This window comes from Protopterus annectens, chromosome 4.part0, assembly GCF_019279795.1.
Source record: "Protopterus annectens isolate FY-2018-M chromosome 4.part0, PAN1.0, whole genome shotgun sequence".
Taxonomy (NCBI): domain Eukaryota; kingdom Metazoa; phylum Chordata; order Ceratodontiformes; family Protopteridae; genus Protopterus; species Protopterus annectens.
The window spans coordinates 543,879,895-543,901,087 of NC_056733.1; the positions used below are offsets into that span (position 1 = coordinate 543,879,895).

The window sequence follows — 21,193 nt, forward strand, 5'->3', positions numbered from 1 at the left end:
AGCCTCTTCTGGTGCTTTTTTCAAGGGCCTGGATGCTAGATCAATTTTGGAAGCTGCTTGGTCTTCTCTGCATACTTTTACTAAATGCTACAAGTTGGATGAAGTGTATAGGGCCATGGCTGGTTTTGCCAGGGCCATCCTTCATGTGTTTTTGGCAGGTTCTTCAGTTGCTTCATCCTCCCATCCTTTACATTAGCTTTTGTACTCTTACTTTATTAAAGAATACTGCAACAGTGATCAGGAAGGACATAGTGCAATTTTGCAAGAACTTACATTAACAGTAGATGTCCAACTTTTCGCTATTGCAGTATTCTGTCCCTCCCTCTTTCTCCTTCTTTGTCTCTGTTTTCTTACTCTGGTTAATGGGGCCTTCTTTTTCTCTTTTCTGAATACACATGCTCTTTGTTTTGCTCTTCTTGGGTTGCTGTGGTTCTCCTGGGCCAATTCACTTCTGAAGGTTATGTACTTCTGTCTTGGACATGGGACATACATCTGATGTATGACACCTAGAAGGTTTTGGTATGCTGGCTTGGCTGGAAGTATGGATATCCCTTTAGTAAGGAATACTGCAATGGTGAAAAAGTAGGATAGCTACTGTTACGGTAAGTTCTTATACAGCTGTACTTTCTTAGTTCATTTAAAGAAACAAAAGAAAATGGTAACTGAAAAGAGTTTTGATATATATATATTTCAGTTTTAATAAACAAGTCACTATGTAGTACTGGAATGATGGTACATCTGGTCAGTGGGAGGTAGTCCACCTCTATATTTGCAGCATATATATTTATTTTTGAAGAATGATTACATTATTAGCATATACATGTTCATACATAGGTTGCACTTACTTTTGAGAAGTGTAGTGAGATGCATATTTTTATGATAAGCTTTTAAAAGGTATTCAGATGTGGAAGAAGAGGAAATTTAGCTTTCATGTTTTATAATCTTTTTTGTAATGATTGTTTACAAGACTTTTGCATGTCTTGAGAACAGTGATCAGATTTTAGGAAGAGCTGACTAAAAGTAATTGTGGCTGCAGGTAAATGCAGAAATAGTGCAGATGCTGCTGTTTTAAGGATAATTTCCGTTTGAAGTCAGGCAGTGGTTAAGATCTTGAGAGCAAAAGACCTAAGTCATAAGTAATCCAGTATTTGTGTTAAACATACATGTTTCATGTACTGGGCAAGCTGTTTTTTTTCATTAGATTGATTTTTTTTTAAGATATTAAAATGTTTGCATACTTAATTAGCGCTGGTTATTGCAGTGCCATACTAGACACTTTATTTGCTAATAAATGCAAGCACTCAGCCTCACTTATTGAGGGAAGTGGGTGCATTATTAGACTTTATGGTGATGTATTAGATACATTTAGATGCTTACATCCTAGTAAAAAGGGTGTTACTTTCTGTTTAAAAGATCATAGGTTGTGGTCATATCATTTGTACTTATTTTTTTTTCCAGTTAAAGATGATACTTTTGAACCTGGGCGATTTTTTTCAGATAATTTGTTTATACATTTTCATATCGAAATAAAGCCACTAAGACATGTACTTGCAGACTAAGTCCTACAGTGTTGCATTTTTTATAATATAAAGTCATATACTGAGGAACACTTACAGTGCTGCTCGACCTTGATGACCCATTTAAATCTGATATAAGATTAATTTATTGTGAAGCTAGAGGTTTTTTTTTTTTTGTTATTATGAATAAAAACAGAACAGGGGGAGATGGGGAATATATACAAATGCAGTACAAAGAAAATATATAGTGGTTAGAGTTGTTACCACACGGATTTAGAGCTTGACTGCTATCCACATCTTCTGGGGTTTAACCGGGTACTGCATTTTCTTGTCACCTGTTAAAAACATGCTGGTTGTCTGACTGTTATGCATCTCTTCATGCAATTATGTATGTGGCTCCTGAAATAGTAGTGTTAATTTTCATTGCCAAAAAGACCATATTAATGTCTTCACCTGTTTGTGAGCCTTCTCCTTTGCAAAAAAAAAAAAATGTGAATTAATTTCTTTGTGAATTGGCCTGCCCCAAATTCGATTGTTGTTTGCTTTATATTAGTATTGCTGTAATTATGTTCTAGCTATTTGTTTTTCTTTCTTTTTTGGGGTGGGGGGGTATAAAGTATGCATATGGTTGGTGCCAGAGTTGATATTTTTGTTATGCCCAGTTTTCATATCCCAAGTTGTAGTACAACAGCAGGTGATGTCGATGAATTTCTTTTTTATAATGTATCTTGCTGGTTATGGTGGGGAGGGGGGGTTGAATTTGGAATCATTGATTGCCTTGTCATAAGTATCATATGTCATGTGATATGTTGTCATCGTATGCAGTTTATTAACCCCCTCAAAGCTCTCAGTGTCTTACAAGTGTAGGCATCTTTTTTCTATACTCAGTCTGAAAGCATTGCCTACCGCTGACTTGGGTTTCAAGGCAGCATGTTGATGGTGATAATTAGTTTGTTAGCATTCATCAGCAGTAGCATAGCTCTTATGCACATTCCACAGCCAATGACCCAGTCTTATTATCTTATGTTTCTCATATTTTGTGTTACTTATTTTTAAAGCCAAATTTGGTACATTTTCTGAATAAAACAGTACTGTATTATCATCATCATATGCTTACAGGGTTGCTGGTCCTTCTTTTTTGGAATGCCAGTGTTTGTAATGCAGCTTTTTTGCACCGTCTTTGCTCAGATGGTATTACTTTAGTCCTTGTGTACCATAGGTTTGTTACTTTAATCTGCATTTCTTTATCTAAAAATGTATACTTTTCCATGTTTTCTTTGTGTACCTGTAAAATTTCCTCTGCCTTAGTGAGCGTTCATTTAAACATAACTAATATGAGATTCAGGGTGATGGTGAAAGGTTGTACCGTCAATTGAAGTGGCTCTTTTGCCCACTGAATGTCATTTTTCAGTTATCCATGACAACTGGTAAGTGAATCAATCCCTGAACTACAGGTCTTAAATATTTGTATCCTTCTTCTTGGTCTTTTGGCTTTTCCTGGTTAGGGGTCGCCACAGTGGAACCCTGGTCTGCTAATGATTGGCAGTGGATTTTTATGGTACCGAGTTGCTAGCCCGACACCCAACCTAAGCCACAACTGTATTAATCTCTACAATTTAGTCCTTTTTACTTTGTGTTAGTTTTCAAAAGCATGCAGTGTATCCTGCTTTGTAGTATCATTTACCAAATTCTCATGGTGCAGTGACCACAGTAGTTATTTCCATGCTCCTGGCCCCCTCTCATCTGGCATCAAGAAAAGAACCTTTATAGCTTGCTATAAAAGGTTTTACAGATAAAGTTTATAGGTGGAACTGCACATTTAAAAGCAGGTAGCCATTTAGCATGCCTTAGAAGGAGGACGAAAGGGCAAATCCTGTTAGAGATGGTTGAAAAGCCTCTTTATTTGAAGTGTAAGCAAGGAGGATTCCATGTTTGAGTTGAGGCTGTAGCATGTTTTCACCGTTTGCAGCTTTGTCCTCAAGAGTTAATAGGAGACATGAAATCTGATGGCATCTGTGTAGAACTGAGTTTATTTTTACTTCAAAATTATGCTAGCAGAGGCTTGCAGGTGAGTCAGCCATAACCAGAGTGGGCTTGGCCCACCAGACCTGTGAAATTGGCTCTCATTAGTTTGTCAGTGGGAGCAATCACAGGCAGAGAGACTTCATAATAGGACATTGTGATGATGATGTAGGTGTTTATATCAGCCACTAAGGGGGTGGGTTACCCTGATGGCTGCCTCAGTGACAGTAATCAACTGCTGCATTAAGGGGAATGAGTGCATCAGTTAATCATGGAGGTGTGATGTTTGGCAGGTAATGGGAGGATGAACTGGATTTTAGAAAAAGATCATCATACTTGAGTGATATTACTGGGGTATATTTTTTGTTGTTGAGTAGTTTGTCTACTCAATGTTTGGATAGTTAAAATCCGAAAGATTGTATTTTCATTGCTGTGAGGCTTGCACACACTTTGGCATGAACAAGGCAGTAGTTACTTTAAGAGGAATATGTTTGCAGCTCTGGAAAAGCTGGCCAATGGGTGACTAGTGTTAGTGAGTAGAAACCTGTTTTCCTTAATGTTGCAACAGTTATTCCCTTGAAGATAGTTTTACATTGAGTGTCCCTCAGAACTTTCTTTTTATTTCTTTCTTGGAGACCTTGTAATGTTTCGATCAACATTTTTTGTATTACTGTGGGAACTGTGTAATGAACAGGAAATGAATGCAGAGGTCTTAGTTACACATTTTGACTTTATTTTCCAATAGATTTATTTTTTGTGGACTAATCATTTTTATAATTTGATTTGTAATTGTTATGTTTTGCCTTATTAGTGATTCAGTCATAGAAAAAGGTTTGTATTACTGCAACTTTACAAACATTCTGTTCAATGTCATCATTTTATTTTTGTGTATTTAGAGTGCATCTGAAGGTGAAGATGAGACTCCTGATCAAGGTAAGCCAATCACTTTAAATTTCTATTATCATTTTAAGATTACCAAGGTGTATTCACAGTTTAAACATATATGATTCTTAAGATGTCGTTGTTCAGTCATCCCACTCAGGGAGTGTTTTTGAAGTTCAGTTGTGCAAAACCTGACTTTGTGAGCAGAAGTGTGTTATGGTCATAGAATAAAGCTGTTTATATCCACAATATAGCTTATCCAGCAGCACAGCAAGTCGTCAACCAGTCATTCAGGTGAAAGGCAACCAGTAAAATTGGAAAGCATTATGATTAGTACATACATGCATTTTGTATGGACTTAAATGCATTTGGCACAGTACAGAATAAAACCTCTAATTTTATCTTTTTCTCGGACATGTTTTATATAAATGTAACAGTGTTTCATTTAGTAGAAAGACATGTTGAGACTGTAATGCCAGACAGCTAAAGTCTAGTGATTAAAATAATGCATGTTGTGTGTTTTGCTGATTTTCTTATGGATGTATGTGTAACCAGAGCTATGATGTGCGTGTGCCAGGACAAAAACTTAGTGGCATTAATAGCAAAGGCAACAGAGGTGGTGCAGGGCGTGAGTCATATGTCACTAGAAAAGAGTGATGAAAGGGAGTAGCACTGCATGACTGCAGTGTGTTTTGTTTTATTTATTTGTTTTTTAGTTATTATTATTATTTTTATCTTTTGCTATGGTTGTTCTGATCTTTTGTAGTTCGGGAGTGAAATGCCAGTTTGCAATGCTGGGCATTTTCCAAGTGCCTCTTCCCCATAGGATGTTTCTCCCTCAGTGGTTTGATGTAGCAAACTTCACGTCCTGTTATAAAAAGAGGAGGCTTGTGAGTGGTGACTCAGTGTAAAGGGTGCTCCACTGTGTAACTGTCAGCAATAGGTTTTGACTGGTTTTGTTTTCTTTTTTTGTTTTGGTCCCCTCACATCACCAGTCTGACCTCCCCAATGCCTTACATCCACTCTGAGTCTACAAGCTTGTCTGTTACCTACTGGGACCTTTGACACAGTAGGGCATTATGCATTCAGTGATTTGCTGTAACCAACCCTACATCCTGTTAAAGGATAAGGTTTGCAAGAGGCAGCTCACAGGAGGCTTCAAGGTGTGAGTATTTGTACTTGTTCCTGTGTACAATAAGAGAAGCTGATAAGCTACTACCATTCTTTCTGTACTGCTTGGTTAAGTGGGCAGTCACATTTAGAATATTACCTCTGAGATCAGGTTACCATTCTCAAAAAATATTTGTGGTGGTGGTCTTGAATTTAAAATGTTCTGATTATACATTCAGATCACTGTGGGCTGAAGGTGATTTTTTTGTATTAAGTACTGCATCTGCTGCATAATTGTTTGATAACTGTGTGACATGTTTATATCTTGTCAGCTCTTACATAGCAGCAGTTTGTACTTTAGAAGTTTAGCATGTAGCAGGCTGCCTATACCTAGATAGTGATGTTGCTCAAGTTTGGTTGCAACTAAGATATAATCATCTCAGTCACCAACATTCTTCCATTTGCTTCCTTAACATTCTACTGAATACCTCAGGTAGCTGGTTCTTTAATTTTATCCCGCTAGGAGATATTGCTCCTTGTTGGAGTGTTCCCCTTTGTAATAAATTTACTTCTATATTTTCAAAATCCTGCACACCTCACGCACAGTATCCAGGGCAGGTCACTCCAAAATATAATTCTTGTAAACATTCCTAAGATGTAAACCCTTGATGGTATTACCAAGCAGTGTTAGTGACCATTGCCCAGTCTGTTCACTCTGATCTTTTAAAACTCATCAACTCCCTAGCAGTGCTAGTCAAAGGATATTACCTCCCTCCAGTGAAGACATTTTTCTGTCTTACTTCCTTGCGTGCATTGATTTGATCACCCTGTGCAATATAAATGACCTGGACTTTGTGATGTGTTCTTTTACAACTATGGTTCTACCCATTCAAAACTTAGTCAGCCCTATAAAAACAGTGAAAACTCTGATGCAACACTTGTCCCCGGTTAACTAAGGAACTCAAAAAGCAATTTTGCACAAGAGGTGATGCTTGGAAATGACAGAAAATAATTTTTTATCTAGTAAACTACAAGAAACATTCAGCAAAAATATCCACCAAGGAGCCCAAATTAGCGTATCCTAAAAATAAAAATTGCTCTTTGGCAATCCAAAAGACAGTCACCCAGTATGTCTTTGAGAGGTGAGAAGAAGCAAAGGTACCTGTAGAAATCCTGTGGAGTTGCAGGAAAAACATGCAAAATCCACACAGTGAATGACCATAGGGTAGAATTGAACTCTGGAGTTATGAGGCAGAGGGCATAAAGCCACTGTACTTCTAAATCAAACCAGTTTGTTTATCCCTTTGTAAGTTACCATTACCTGTGCTCAGTCTTTAGACACTTAACAATGGGTTTAGTGATCAGAACCTAATAATGATCACTTGGCAGCCACGAACCAAAATAAACTCTCATAATTGTGTTACCATTCTCTATATCCCAGAAAACTTGGAAGATTCATTGCTAATTGAATTGAGGCAGATTGACTGGTCACCCCTTTGTTCATCGAACTGCCCTTAAACTGCATTTATTAGATTCTTGAATTACCATAGTAATATTCAAAACAAACTCTATCCCTTGCTGTCAGAAGTCTCATATCTAGCAGAGTCCCCTGATTAACACATTGTGGCTCACAACTTATGAAACAAAGAGACAAAGACTGGCAAAATTAGAAAAATGGGCCTTTAAATCCCAATAAACACTCCATTTAAAGGAGTTGTGTATAAAAGCTAGAATTAGCATCAACAAAGTGAAATCAGAATGTTGGAGTTCACAGCAAATTTCATTATTTGGTAACCCCAAGTTGTTGTGGACATACATTAAAAAGTAATTGCTACCCAGAAGATGTCCAATAGAAATGGAGGCTCAGATATACAGGAAACCAAAACACTTGAGGGCAGTAAATTTAACCTGTTCTTCGAAACATCAGTATAAGTAGCTCAACAATGTCTCCATTAAATGTATCCATAATTCTATTTCAGGACCATAACAAAAAAACAAGTTAAGGAACATTTTGCTAAAAATACCACTACACTGCAGTATTAGCTTCTAGTCCATTCATCCACACGTTTTGCGCTTAGGTAAAGACAAAATAGCCAGATATATTATACACACATTCAGTTTGCCTTTTGCCACCAGATCTATACCTCATGTAATAAAACTTGCTTCTATCACCCCTCTCCCCAAATAACCAAACCCTAAAAAAAAAAAAAAAAAAAAAAAAAAAAATACTTTAGGCCTGTTACTAACTTGGACCGGAGATGGAAGATTTGCTAACACTTAATATCATGCCGCTATTAAGTTCAGTACCCAGACTGTCAAAGATTCTGGATGCAAACATATTTTTTATTAGAATAGTATCATGGTACAGAATATCTCAATATAGAGAGAGATTCAGCTATATGTTCAGATACAAGCCTTTTTATATTTTCTAAGATAGAAAAAACTTACAAGGTTCAATGCTTTCATAATATAAACGCGATATACACATTTTCAAGGTCTTCTTTGTATGAGAAAGGAATACGTGAAAACACTGCAGCAGTTTTAAGCTAGAAGTTCTATAAAACAGGCATTAAAGAAATATATATCCATTATAGACCCAAAAATAAGATTGTCTTGTTCATAGGTACTAGGCTAGTTACCCTTGCAGGCCATTTTAAGCCTAGTCATTTTCCATTTTTGTGCTTGAATTAACCTGTCTTATTGGGTTATAGATTAGCCTTACCCATCCCATGGTCTGTAATTATAAATCACCCCTAATTAGATTAACTGTTATTATATGATAGGTAACTTGAGGGGACACATGTATGGGATAAAGCATTTAGGAGCTGCCTCTATCCATTAGCTATACAGGAGGCAGTCCTGGGGTAACTTTTCTGTTTCCCATCCGTAGATCCAAGTTGCACTTGAATTTGGACAGGGATGAACTTTGTTTTATGTGGATGGTAGGGTCTATATTAGAACACCAAAGTTTTAAAACGTCAAATGTTCTAATATCGACCCCTATTCAGCGAACGCTTAAAATATCGAACATGCAGAACAGCGAATTTTTTTTCCAGGGAAAAAATTTGCTGTTCCGAAACACATACACACAACACAAGCACACCAAAAAAACAGCAATCCACACACATACACTTAAAATCCTACATCTCACCCTACACTAAACTGTACATACACTCTATCCACTTACCTTAACCCAAACCCTAATCCTAAGGTCCATCACTATCACACACTCACCTCACCCGCGCCCTAACCCTAAAGTCTGTCACTGTTGCACACTCACCTGACCCGCACCCTAACCCTCACGTCTGCACAATCACACACTTACCTGAACCCGACCCGTAACTTTCCACCACAGTGGTTAAAATAGCGAAGCCACAGAAACGGCCAACCAAATTCTTTCCCTAGCAAAAAATCCGGTGTTCTGTACCTTCACTATTTTCAGCATTCGCTGAATAGGGGTCGATATTAGAACATTCGAAGTTTCAAAACTTTGATGTTCTAATATAGACCCGGGTGGTAAGTCTGTTCTAGAGCAGCATTATCCTCTAGGAACTATACCTGTCCCTCCAAAGCATTTTGTTGATGTTGCAGAAGAGGTTTAGATCCCTAGACCAAGTATTTCTGATGCCATTTGACTTGCTGATCTGCAGTAAATCTGTCAGTACTGGATAAGAGTATGCTTTATATGCCAGACACAGGTCACCTCTTAGCAGTCTGTAGGGCAGTGAGTATAATGAAAGAGCTTTGAGTCGGTCCATGTAGGACATGTTGTTTAGGCCGTGTATCTTTTTAGTAAGGTATTTCCATGAGCACTCAAGTTTTGCATTGTGTCTGGACAGATACATGCCAAAGGGGACATTATATTCAATGATTGGCCTAATGAGGGGTGAGTAAAGGGGTACAGTGACATCCCTAGATATAAACACAAATCATTATGTTTATTAGCTCTGTAATATAGAAAGACTTTTGGTCAAAAGTTAAGTCACAAGTTAGGTCACTGTTCACACAGGTTCCCAAATCCTTGACAACTGGAGTCAACTCTTAGGGTTGCGATATCAGTATGGTATTTCCCTGGGGTAGATGACTTCACAAATGATGCAATAATGCATTTTTTGGCATTTAGTTTCATCCGATAATTTTGGCACCAGTTATTTTTTGGGTACCAACCTTCCTGCAGGATGGCCAAGTCATTTGGGGATACAGTGCCTGCTCCTAGCTTGCAGTTATTTGCAAACCTAGTCATCCAGAGCCCTTTAGTATTAACTTTTACATCAGAAAAGTAGATGCCAAACAGGAGAGATCCCAGCACAGAACCCTGGGGACTCCACTGGTGACTGGTCTGGAGGTAACGTCCCCTGTTTTGATTATCTGCTTCTTATCTGAGAGTCAGTTGATAATCCAGAAGGTGACATAGAGGTTTATTATCAATTTATTTAGCCTTTCTACTATGCCTGAGTGGGGAATTATGTCAAAAGCTTTGGCCAGGTTGAGATATGCAGTGGTGTTAAGTTGTTCCATTTCTCCTTCATTCTTGCTGTTTGGGGTTCGGAGCCGATCCTCGGCTCCGACTCGGCCTTCTTCTATAGCTCGAGAGCAGTTTACTGCCTCGAGGCTAACCCTTATCTCAGAATAGCCAGTGTCAGCTACCCAGATCTCGTTTGCCGCTTCAGCTGCGAGGCTGCTTCGTTACTGGCTCAGGCTTAGTATATTTTTTTTCTATTATTATTATTGTTGTTTATTCTTCAGAATTTAATAAGTTTTTGTCTATATAGTACTTTGTATCCCCTTATCACTTTTTCTTGTGTGTTGTGCTGTGTTGGCTGTCACTCCATACTCGCAGGCCTTTCTGCTTCCCCTGAACTCATTTAAATTAGAGGGCCCCCCCCCCCCCTTAGGGCAGCCATTTAAGGTAGAGGCTCTCCTTTTTCTTTATTTGTACAAAAAAAAAAAAAAAAAAAAAAAAAAAACTGTTTACTTCTTTAGTTTAGTTGTAAAAGATGTCTAAAGACCAAGGTCTCCAGCTTTAAAAAGTGTGACTCATGCTGTCAGAAAATGTCTCTGACAGATGGGCACACTAGCTGCGTTTATTGTTTAAGGGCTGTGCACCTGCAGGACCCCTGCTCTATCTGTCATGCATTTAGTGCAAGGGTCCTGTAGGAGTGCAAAAACAAATTAATCCTTCGAGGATTATTGAAACCACAGGATTCTCCGGCTAAAGGTTCTCAGCCAGTGAAATCCTCTAAGTCTGTCAAGCTGTCGCTCCATCTTCGGAACTGACTCTTGTGCTTGAACAACCAAGTTTGTCGGTGCCGACTAGCATCGACAAGACAACTCCTCCCTCGGAGCCACAAGCGAGCAAGGTCTCCTTCATTGGAGCCGAACCGTTCGGTGCCAGATTCACCCTTACTAGGAAGCGAACGCAGTCATCGCTCTTCATCCAACTCCTCTCGATCCTCTAGATTATCAGATCAGGACGTGGAGAGAGTAGTCAGCAGGTTGCTTAAGTCACAGGCCCTTGCAAACTTATTTTCCAGCCCGCCTCAACAGGTTGCAGCTCCATCCACCTCTGTCTCCATTCCTCCTCCGACTACACGTAGTTCGGAGCCGGAGACCTTGGACGCGCTGATAGTAGAGCCAACCGTGCCAATCACCTCCTCTTCAGTTCCGATGTCGGCTCCGATCACTTCGATTGTTCCGTCCATCGAGGGATCTGGGCACCGAAGCTCTCTCGTCAGCTTCGAGGGGGGGAAGTAGCATCGGACCCTTGTCTGACCCCACTCTCCCTCTCGGAGCTTCGGCGCAAGTGAGCTCTGCTCCCACATCGGCCTCAGAGCCGTCACCCTCGACATGGAGAAGGACTCCCTACTCTTCAGAGCCGGAGCTTTCTTTGCCTCAGGGTTGGGACGCCTTTGAGGTCATGCGGAGTGTGCTGTCCCCTGAAACAGCCCTACTGTCAGCCTCATCAGCTCCATCCCTTGTGGTGCCTGTGCCAACCTCTGCTCCTCCTCTGGCCCAGAAGCGTAGGGAGCCTCTGCCCCAGGACACCCCCATTGGGTGATCCCTCTTCTTCCGAGGCCTCCCCTGATCACTCAGAGGAGCCTGCCCGGAAGCAGAAGTGCAAGAGGAAGCACCTAGACTCCCCTGAGTCTGTCACCTCAGATACAGACCTGGATGAATCGGAAGGGTCCCGAGGTCCCACTCAGAAGATGTTTCCTTTTCAGACATCCTTGAAATACTTAGGCAGAGGGATGGCTGGACTTTCCTAGCCCCTACCGAGGATGAGTCTGTATACCTGGAGGCATTCGGTTCCCAAGCCTCCACCTCCTGAGTGTCTCCACCTTTTGATCCACTCATGTCTGTAGTGGCTCAAAAGGCTTGGTCTACTCCGGATTCTGTGGAACCTACTCCAAGGAGGCCAAATAAATTCATAACAGCTCCCCAGGACAAACAATTTCTCACTAAAAGTGTGCCAGTTGATGCCATGGTGGTAGCAGCAACCACCAAGAAAGAGTTAGCAGAAACTTCTTCATCTGTCCATCCACCAAACAGAGTCTAGGACAATGGACAGATATGGGAAGCAAATGTTTTCCTCAGCGACCTTCTCCATGAGGTCCCTGAATTATCTCTCTCATTTTACATGACTTCAAAGGGATCTCCTAAAAGAGCTTGGAGAGATACCATACAAGATCCTACAGCTGATGGAGCATCAGCCAAAATAGCTTTCCAGCTTGCGACTCTTAATTCAATAGTCAACTCCTCCATGAGGCTTATTTCCTATGCAGCCGATGGAGCGAGCAGAGCCGCAGGTACAGGAGTGGCTCTCAGGAGACGTGCTTGGCTGCGGCTGTGTCAATTTAAGGAATCCTTTAGAGCATCCTTCACAAATACTCCCTTTGATGGCTCCTTGCTATTTGGGCCTCAGGTGAAAGACACGCTTACCAGGTGTGAGCAGGAAGGCAAGATTCTCTCTGCCGTGGGAGTCTGTTTTTCCACTCCTAACAGACCTTATCCCAAGGGTCAGAAGGGTGGAAAGATGTGGTTTCGAAAATCTCAGGGACCCTCGCCTGACACGTGGTGATTTTATTCCCCTGAGGCAGAGGGGAAAACAACAATAATGGCAGACACCACCCTTCTGGCACAGAGGGACCGCAAAATCAGGTTGACAGAGAAACTTTCTCTGCCAAACCCTTCCAGCATCCCTGACTGGTTGCCCGACTGCTCACCTCTGGAGGCAATCGAGAGAAGACTTTCGCTGTACCCAGAAGCCTGGCAAAATATAACAAGAGACAGATGGGTACTATCTATTATATCCGAAGGTTACAAAATTCCCTTCCATCAACCCCCTCTAGAGTCAAAAAAGTCCATCTCAGATGTCCCACCCAATCTAAGGGATCAAGCAGTCGTACAAGTCTCAAAACTGCTAGAAAAAAGAGCCATTCAGGAAGTCCCTGCAGACCAACTAGGATCCGGAACTTACTCAAGATTATTTTTAGTACCAAAAAGGACAGAGGACTGGAGACCAATACTGAATCTCAGCAGATTGAAAAAATCTGTGCAAAAAGAAAAGTTCCGGATGGTAACACTGCAGTCCATTCTCCCTTTTCTGGGTCAGGACAATTGGATGTGCTCCATAGATCTTCAGGATGCGTACTACCATATCAAAATGGACAGACGCTCCAGGAGATTTCTTCGCTTCAGGGTAGGGGCCAGTCATTACCATTTCAGAGCTCTGCCCTTTGGTCTCACCACAGCCCCCAGGGTGTTCACCAAATGTATGGCAGTAGTCACGTGTCACCTGAGACATCAAGGATTCCAGGTGTTTCCCTATCTAGACGACTGGCTCCTGACTGCTGCCACCAGCTATCAACTCTTAGAGGTATGGGATTATACAATCTCAACCTGCACCCAACTAGGCATCACAGTAAATTTCGAAAAATCTGCCTTGTTGCTCTGTCAATCTGTTACGTATATAGGAGCAGAATTAAACACAAAACAGATGTCTGTAAGGTTACCTCAGGAAAGAGTTTTCACTATTCGCCAACAAGTGTCACTTCTAATGCAGAGCAGAAAGATTCAAGTCAGATATGTCCTGCAAGCTCTAGGCTCCATGGCAGCTGCCATTCTTCTTGTTCCATTAGCGCATTACCACATGAGAATCCTTCAGTGGCTTCTTTTCACTCAGTGGTCTTTCCAGGAATTACCAATGTCTCACATGATCCTGATTACAGAAACATGCAAAAGACACCTCTCTTGGTGGATGGTCTCCCCACTGGTGACTCAGGGCAGACCTTTCATACAACCCCCTCCGGTAGCCACAGTGACCACTGATGCCTTCCTGATAGGGTGGGGGGTCATTATCTAGGCAGGACAGTCCAAGGCATGTTCATAGGTTCATAGGTTGGTACTAGGCTATCAGCCCTAGGGCCTATACAAGCCTAGCCATAACAATTCCCTGGCTATTTCTTCCCACATTATTTACTTTCCTGGACCCCTGTCTAGCAGGGCAACTGACGTGATCCCTGGGGTGAATTTCCTTTCTCCCATCCAATCGTCAAGGTTCCTCTTGAAAAGGTCCAAAGAGGCACTCTGCTTGACATGTATGGGCAATCTATTCCAGAGACTGGGGAGTCTCTGGGTCAGGAGCCTATCCCTCCAGCATGTTTTGTTTATTGTGATGACAAGGTTTAGATCCCTGGAGCGTGTAGCTCTGAGGGATTGGGATTTCTTTAAGTGTAGCATGTCCAACAGCTCTGGGTTTGACATGGCCTTGTATGTTAAGCAGAGATCGCCTCTGAGTAGACGATATGTGACAGAGTATAGCTGGAGTTTTTTAAGGCGGTCAGCGTAGGGCATCTGCTTTAGGCCTGTGATTCTTTTAGTGAGGTATTTCTGAGGCCTTTCCAGTTGTTGTAGATGTCTTGAGAGGTACATACCAAATGGGGCGTTGTATTCTATAATGGGTCTAATGAGGGATGGGTACAGTGGGACAATGACCTCCTTTTTCTGGATGAAAAGCCCTTCGTGATGAGGTGTGCCACATAGAAGGATTTCCTGACTGTTGTGGCGATGTGGTTATCGAAGGTGAGACCACTGTCCACCTGTGTCCCTAAGTCTCTTATCACACTTTCTGTGTTTAGTGTGCTGCCACCTATATGGTAATTCATGGATACATGTTTTTTCCCAAAGGGGATAACAATACATTTCTTGGCATTGAGCTTGAGCCCATGGCTCTGGCACCAAGCATCTGCTTCTGTAAGGCCCTTTTGTAGAGTATCCACATCATTTGGGGATTCAATAATGGCTCCCAGTTTGCAGTCATCTGCAAACTTTGTTAGCCAGAGTCCCTTAGTGTTGACCTGTACTTCAGAGTAGTAGATGCCAAACAAGAGCGCCCCAGGACTGAACCCTGAGGTACTCCACTTGTCACTTGTCTGGAGCTGGATTTGGAGTCGGCTACTTTTACAGTGTGGGTTCTATCAGTAAGCCATTTAGCAACCCATTGGGTGACATAGGGATTAATGCCCAACTTAGTAAGTTTATCTATGATTCCAGAGTGGGGGATGGTGTCAAAGGCCTTGGCAAGGTCTAGATAGGCTGTGTGGACCACCTTACCCTTGTCCATGGCTCTGGAGACTGATTCAAAGAAGTCAATCAGGTTCAGGAGACAAGATCGGCCCTTCACAAACCCAAACTGGGTGGGGTCCAGTGTTTGAAGGTTGCCAATGTCTTTGTTTATAAGTTCCATGATAATACGCTCCATGGCCTTGCAGATAAGGCTTGTCAGACTGATGGGACGGTAGTTTCTGGGATCCAAGGTGGATCCCCCCTTGTGGATTGGGATAACTGTAGCTCTGCGCCACTCAGTGGGCACGAAACCTGAGGTGAGGCTATGATTAAACATGACACTTAGGTGAGGTGCCAGTTCATATTGTAGTTCATGTAGTACACAGCCCGGGATGTCATCTGGTCCCATGGATGCTGTATTCTTGGCTTTACAGAGTGCGTTTTGTACCTGTGTGGCCGTTATTACTGGAATTTGGCAATCTTCCGGTATTGAGATGTGGCAACCTCACATGCACCATCTGCATATCAGTGTCCTAGAGATGAGAGCGGTGCTCTTAGCGTTACAAGCTCTTCAAGACTCTCTTCCTTCCGGGACTATTACAATCTAAACAGACAACATGTTAGTTGTGTGGTACATCAACAAGCAGGACGGGACCAGGTCCTACCTCTTGTGTCGAGAAGCCCTCAGACTATGGCAATGGGCGATTTCCTCCCAACGTTTTCTGACAGCAACGCATATCCCTGGGAAATTCAGTGTAATAGCGGACAGGCTCAGCAGGGCTATCCTCATGCCTCATGAATGGTCTCTGAATCAGGAAGTTGCAGATCTTATCTTCTGCAAATGGAGCAACCCTCGCTGCGGTCTATTTGCCACTCCCCTCAACAACAAATGCAGCAGCTACTTCTCCCTGCTTCCTCCTCCAGGTCAAACACCCAGAGACGCTGTAGTCCACGATTGGCCTCAGGGACTCCTTTATGCATTTCCCCCATTTCCCCTAATTCCAAGACTCATACAGAAAGCAAAATCGTTGGGTTGCAAAATGATCCTCATTGCCCCCTATTGGCCTCAACAGATATGGTTTCCGTTCCTGCACCTCCACCTTCTAGACCAGCCTTGGATTCTGGACCCGGTGACCGATCTTTTGATTCATCAATCAGGCGGGTTACACCAATCCTTTCAGACTCTCAAGCTCACAGCTTGGTTACTCCACTTCCTACCTTAGCCAGGCTCCCCATATCTCCCCAGCAGTCTGTGATATTATTGTAGCCTCCCATAAGTCAACTACGAGAAAGACTCATGCTAGCAAATGGAAAAGATTTTCTTACTGGGCAGAATCTAGAAACTTAGACCCCTTTTCAGCCCCAGTCCATGAAATTCTAAAATTTCTAGCAGAACTTTTTCAGTCGGGTGCGGCTGCTGCTACCATCAGGGTACAACTGGCTGCCATATCTAATTTTCATATTGGAATTCTTAATTCTAGCATAATGTCTCATAAGCTGTGCAAGGTCTTCATGAGAGGAACATCTCTTAGACCCCCAGTGAGGGATCCACCTCCTCCTTGGCATCTCAGTTTAGTTTTGACTTCTTTAATTCTGCCTCCCTTTGAACCAGCAGCATCATGTCCCTTAAAATTTCTTTCTTGGAAAACACTTTTTCTGGTTGCTATTACCTCAGCTAGATGTGTTTCAGAACTCCAAGCACTCTGTGTTCATCCTCCATATATGGTGTTTCACAAAGATAGAGTTTCTCTGAGAACCAATCCATCCTTTATACCAAATGTCTGTTCAGAAAACAATTTAAATCAATCCATTGATCTCCCCGTCTTCTTTCCCAGTCATAGCAACAAGGCAGAATACAGTCTTCACCAACTGGATGTGCACAGACAATTACGTTTTTATCTCCATAGGACTAAAGAGCTAAGAAAGTCAGACCAGTTATTTCTCTCCTATGCTCACAATAAACAAGGCCTTCCAATTTCTAAGGTGAACTTATCCAAATGGTTATCTGACACCATTGCCTTTATTTATTATTTAAGAAATAAAGATCTACCAGCAAAACCAAAAGGTCATTCTACTAGAGCATTAGCCACTTCTGTAGCTTTTCAGTCTAAATTACCCATAGACTCAATTTGTGCAGCTGCCACTTGGGCAAACAGTCATGCCTTTATCTCTCATTACAAAGTGGATGTGGTCTCCCGGAGCAGGGCTTCCTTTGGTTCCACTATTCTGAAGAGTCTGTTCCAATGAGCCACCCAGGATTTTTAGGTGCTAGGGACGCTGTCCCAAACAGCAAGAATGAAGGCGAGATGGGACAACTTAACATAAAGAAGTTATGTACCTACCATAACGTTCCATGTTAATTGTCTTTCATCTCGCCTTCCTTCTTGCGTCCCCCCGCCCTTCCCCCTTCCTGGAGGATTGAGAGGAGTTCACTATGGTTTCATTGGCTGATTGCTTTTTTCTTGGTTCATGTCAGGTAATTTTCTGACAGTTTACTCTGATTTTATATTTTGGTAAATTAGTTTTTAGGTTACTGGTTACTATATATGTCTAGTGTGCGCTATCACAAACGAGATTTGGGTAGCTGACGCTGGGCATTCTGGGATAAGGGTTAGCCTCGAGCCAGTAAACTGCTCTCGAGCTATAGAAGAAAGCCAAGTTGGAGCCGAGGATCGGCTCCGAACCCAAACAGCATGAAGGAAGGTGAGATGGAGGACAACTAACATGGAATGTTATGGTAGGTACATAACTTTTTTTTTACCATTTTGCCTTCATCCATTACTTTGGTGACCTTTTCAAAAAAATTCACCAGGTTAACTAAGCGTGACCTGCCTTTGATGAATCCAGACTGAGCTTGTGTCCAGTGTTTGGAGGTTCCCTGTGTCCTGATTGATTAGTACCATGATAAGTATTTTGTTTTGCCTAAAATACTGGAAAAAATACACTAACAGTTACTGCAGTCCCTTGTATAGTGCTACATACTTTCTGATTGACAGCATGGATTTAGGCCCAAATTTAAAACCACGACTGTCATCTTTTCACTTACCAGTGAAATTCTAATGAATGCAGAACATGGCAAACTAATGGTGGCATTATTGATTGAATTTTTTTTTTTTTTAAGGGGATGAGTAGATCGCAGACCGCTGTAAGCGAAACTACAAAGCTGTCAACTATCAAATGAGATGTGTGCATGGTTTGCAAATTGTCATAATAGTAGGGCTTTCAAAGTTACTGGGAGATGGGTACCACCCTTACCTGTACATCAGAGAACAGGAGTGCCCCAAAGTTCCATGCTAGATCCGCTGCTTCTTTTATTGCAGATAACAGTTCTTCCTTGGAACATTCCACTCTTAAACTAAAATGTATGCAGATAATGGAGTAATCACAGGATCTGGTAAATATTTAACAGAGATTACTATGATCATTAAGGAGAACTTCAAATTACTATGAATTTGACTGATAGATTATTAATTCTCATTATACATAAAAAACAGTAATGCTGCTTGGGATGCTTAGATATACTCCTTTAGCTGTAGTTGACACAGAAGGCAATTCACTTCCTGTATATTTACAACAAAATGCCTTTGTGTTCTTCTGGTTCACATGTTGACATATAGAGGCAAAAGGTTCTAGCACAATTCATGCTCACTATGGACACAGAACAGGCAGTTGCCAAAGGAGTTTTATTACCTAGACTAGAATACTCCCTTCCCATAATTTCCTAAATTCTGAGCAAAACTTAAATATACTCCTAAAAACAGAGAACAAAATTCTTTATCTTTTTTTGGTCCCTCTTGGCACATCATTTTACCAGCCTGTACCCCAGTGACCCATGCTCATGTTGGGTCTACCAGTTTGTCGTCTACCCCCCAGACATGTTCCAGTATTGGTAGAGTTAGTTGTGGATCCTAAGGGTTTTCTGGGCGCTTGTCCATCTCTGCTTCTATCCTGGGAAGAGGTCTTTATATGCCATACCCACTTCCCTGCCCCACCTCACACCTTTGTCTGTTATGTTCGAGGGCAACTCACCTCTTTGAACCATGTCTTCCCTAAGAGAGCACCAGTGATGAATGCCCTCCCATCCACGGCAAGCACACCTATTTCACCCTACTGCTTTATCACTTGCCTGAGCCACAAATACATGTCAGCTGGGCTGTAGTTAGGGCTTTACCCCTCTATGCCACTGGAGTGGTTCTAGAAAATTCTTTGTTTTATACTTCTCAACCCACTGTGTGTGCATCATGGTCTCCTAGTCAAAAAGGCATATTGGCTACCTCCTAAGTACTATTGCCTTCTCCATCTTAAACACTCTCAAATTTAAAATACTAAATGATAAACTCTGCTGTCTCTTGGTGATTTTAACTATTCCCTGAGAAATGGAGATAATTGTTTAAATTTCCCACCAGTGTATACTAACATCTGCAGAAAAGCATTCTCAGAACTTTCTTTTGCATAGTGGAATAACATTCCTTCAAGAAATTAAAAGCATTTTATCATTTGCGAATTCTGGAAAGCCCTGACAAGCATCAGAAAACACTGATTTGACAATAATGAGTAATACCCTATATTACCACTCTAAATGATTCATACTTGATAAACATCTAATCTAAGTGACTCAAACTATATTTCCAATAATATTTCCCAAGATTATTTTCCTTTTTTGAGGCTTGGTTAATTGTAGAAAGTGTCTGTGTATGTGTGTGATCTTAGTGATACATAAATTAGTGTTAAAATGGTATGATCAGAACAATACCAAGTAGAATACATTGTATTGACAGGTGATTTAAAAAAGCGTTACACTGTGTATGCGATTATTCCTCACATACAATGATTATATTGTGCACTAGATGACTGTAGATTGTATTAACGCTGTACAGAACTATTAGCTCATTGCCTAAATGACTTGGTCATGCCTTAAATGGGTCCTTGGACCCATGTATACATCCATCTAACAGATGTTAAATAAATAAAGGTAGTGCCACTTCCAGAAGTCATTCTGAATAGTTCAGGATTTTCTAACTGTATGAATCATTTTAACTTTTCGAGTTCTTTCAGGTGGCTTCTTCAAAGGCCACAGAATGCAAGATTGTATTCAGTAGTGGTTCTGTTCTTGGGTCTGCTCTTAGTATAAAGGATTAAAGCCCTGACTATGCCCAGGTTTGACTACCAGTCCGGATGCTGTAGGGAGCTGGGGAGGGAGAGGAGTGATGAGGCAATACCTGATTGCTGATCTCTGGGGGAAGGGGAAGTCTGAGGTGTACACATTCAGGATATTCTTCTTGTGTTACAGTATCCAGTTCAGACCCGAGACCACACGAGCACTTGATGTATGGAGGGGAAGGACCTTCGTTTGCGTTATGTCACTTGTGTAAATGGGCAACATTTCTTCTGTAAGGCTCTTTGCATGCCAGACTGTGAACATGCTACTTGGCATTTGCATTGGGGATGGTTAAGGCTAAAGAACAAAATTCCAGAATCCCTGAAGTCAGGATGATGGTACCAGCTATGCTACATGACCCACACTCATTAAAATCAAAATGGGTTATATAGCTGAGACTTTTAAGGTGGGCTGCACATTGAATAGCAGCTTGTTGCTAGCTCTCCCAGTGTGAAAACAGAAACTTAGCAGAGCAGAGAAGGCCAGCAGAATTGTGTTTATGGGTAAATTTCAGTAACTGGCTAGTAAGGAAGGAGCCTGGTTGGAGAGGCTTGACAGGGTTGGAATTGGTGACCTTTTTCTCATTCTTGCATGAGGAGATGGCTGGATTGAGGACCTTGGATTGATTGGTTTTGGGAGAGAGTTAGTGGATGAGAAAGAATATTGAATATTATGAGGATTTTTTTCTAGCAAATGCATGCATACTTAGTGGCAATTCTGCAGCTGGTCTTCATGTTTCTATGGAAACAATCTGATAAAGAAAAACTGCCTGTCTGGTTATCGTGTCTGCATGGAGATAATCTGATCAAGAGAAACTGGAGACAGTCTGGTGGAAGGGGATTGGCTGAGGGAAAGAAAAAAAAAGAGTAAATGGCTAAGACATAATGTTCTGTGAAAGCAGTCTGGGTTTTTCCGAGCTGGGAGAGCTTTACAGATGAGA

General features: G+C 41.5%; 1 protein-coding gene across 3 annotated transcripts in view; it reads left to right on the forward strand.

Moving 5' to 3' along the window:
• Positions 1 to 21,193, forward strand: part of HPS4 (HPS4 biogenesis of lysosomal organelles complex 3 subunit 2) — a 1,290,848-nt gene that overhangs the window by 925,605 nt on the left and 344,050 nt on the right. For all 3 annotated transcript variants that reach the window (XM_044068472.1, XM_044068471.1, XM_044068473.1), the window contains exon 9: positions 4,436 to 4,472. In XM_044068472.1, the coding sequence (XP_043924407.1) occupies positions 4,436 to 4,472 (37 nt within the window). The remainder of the gene's footprint in view (positions 1 to 4,435; positions 4,473 to 21,193) is intronic.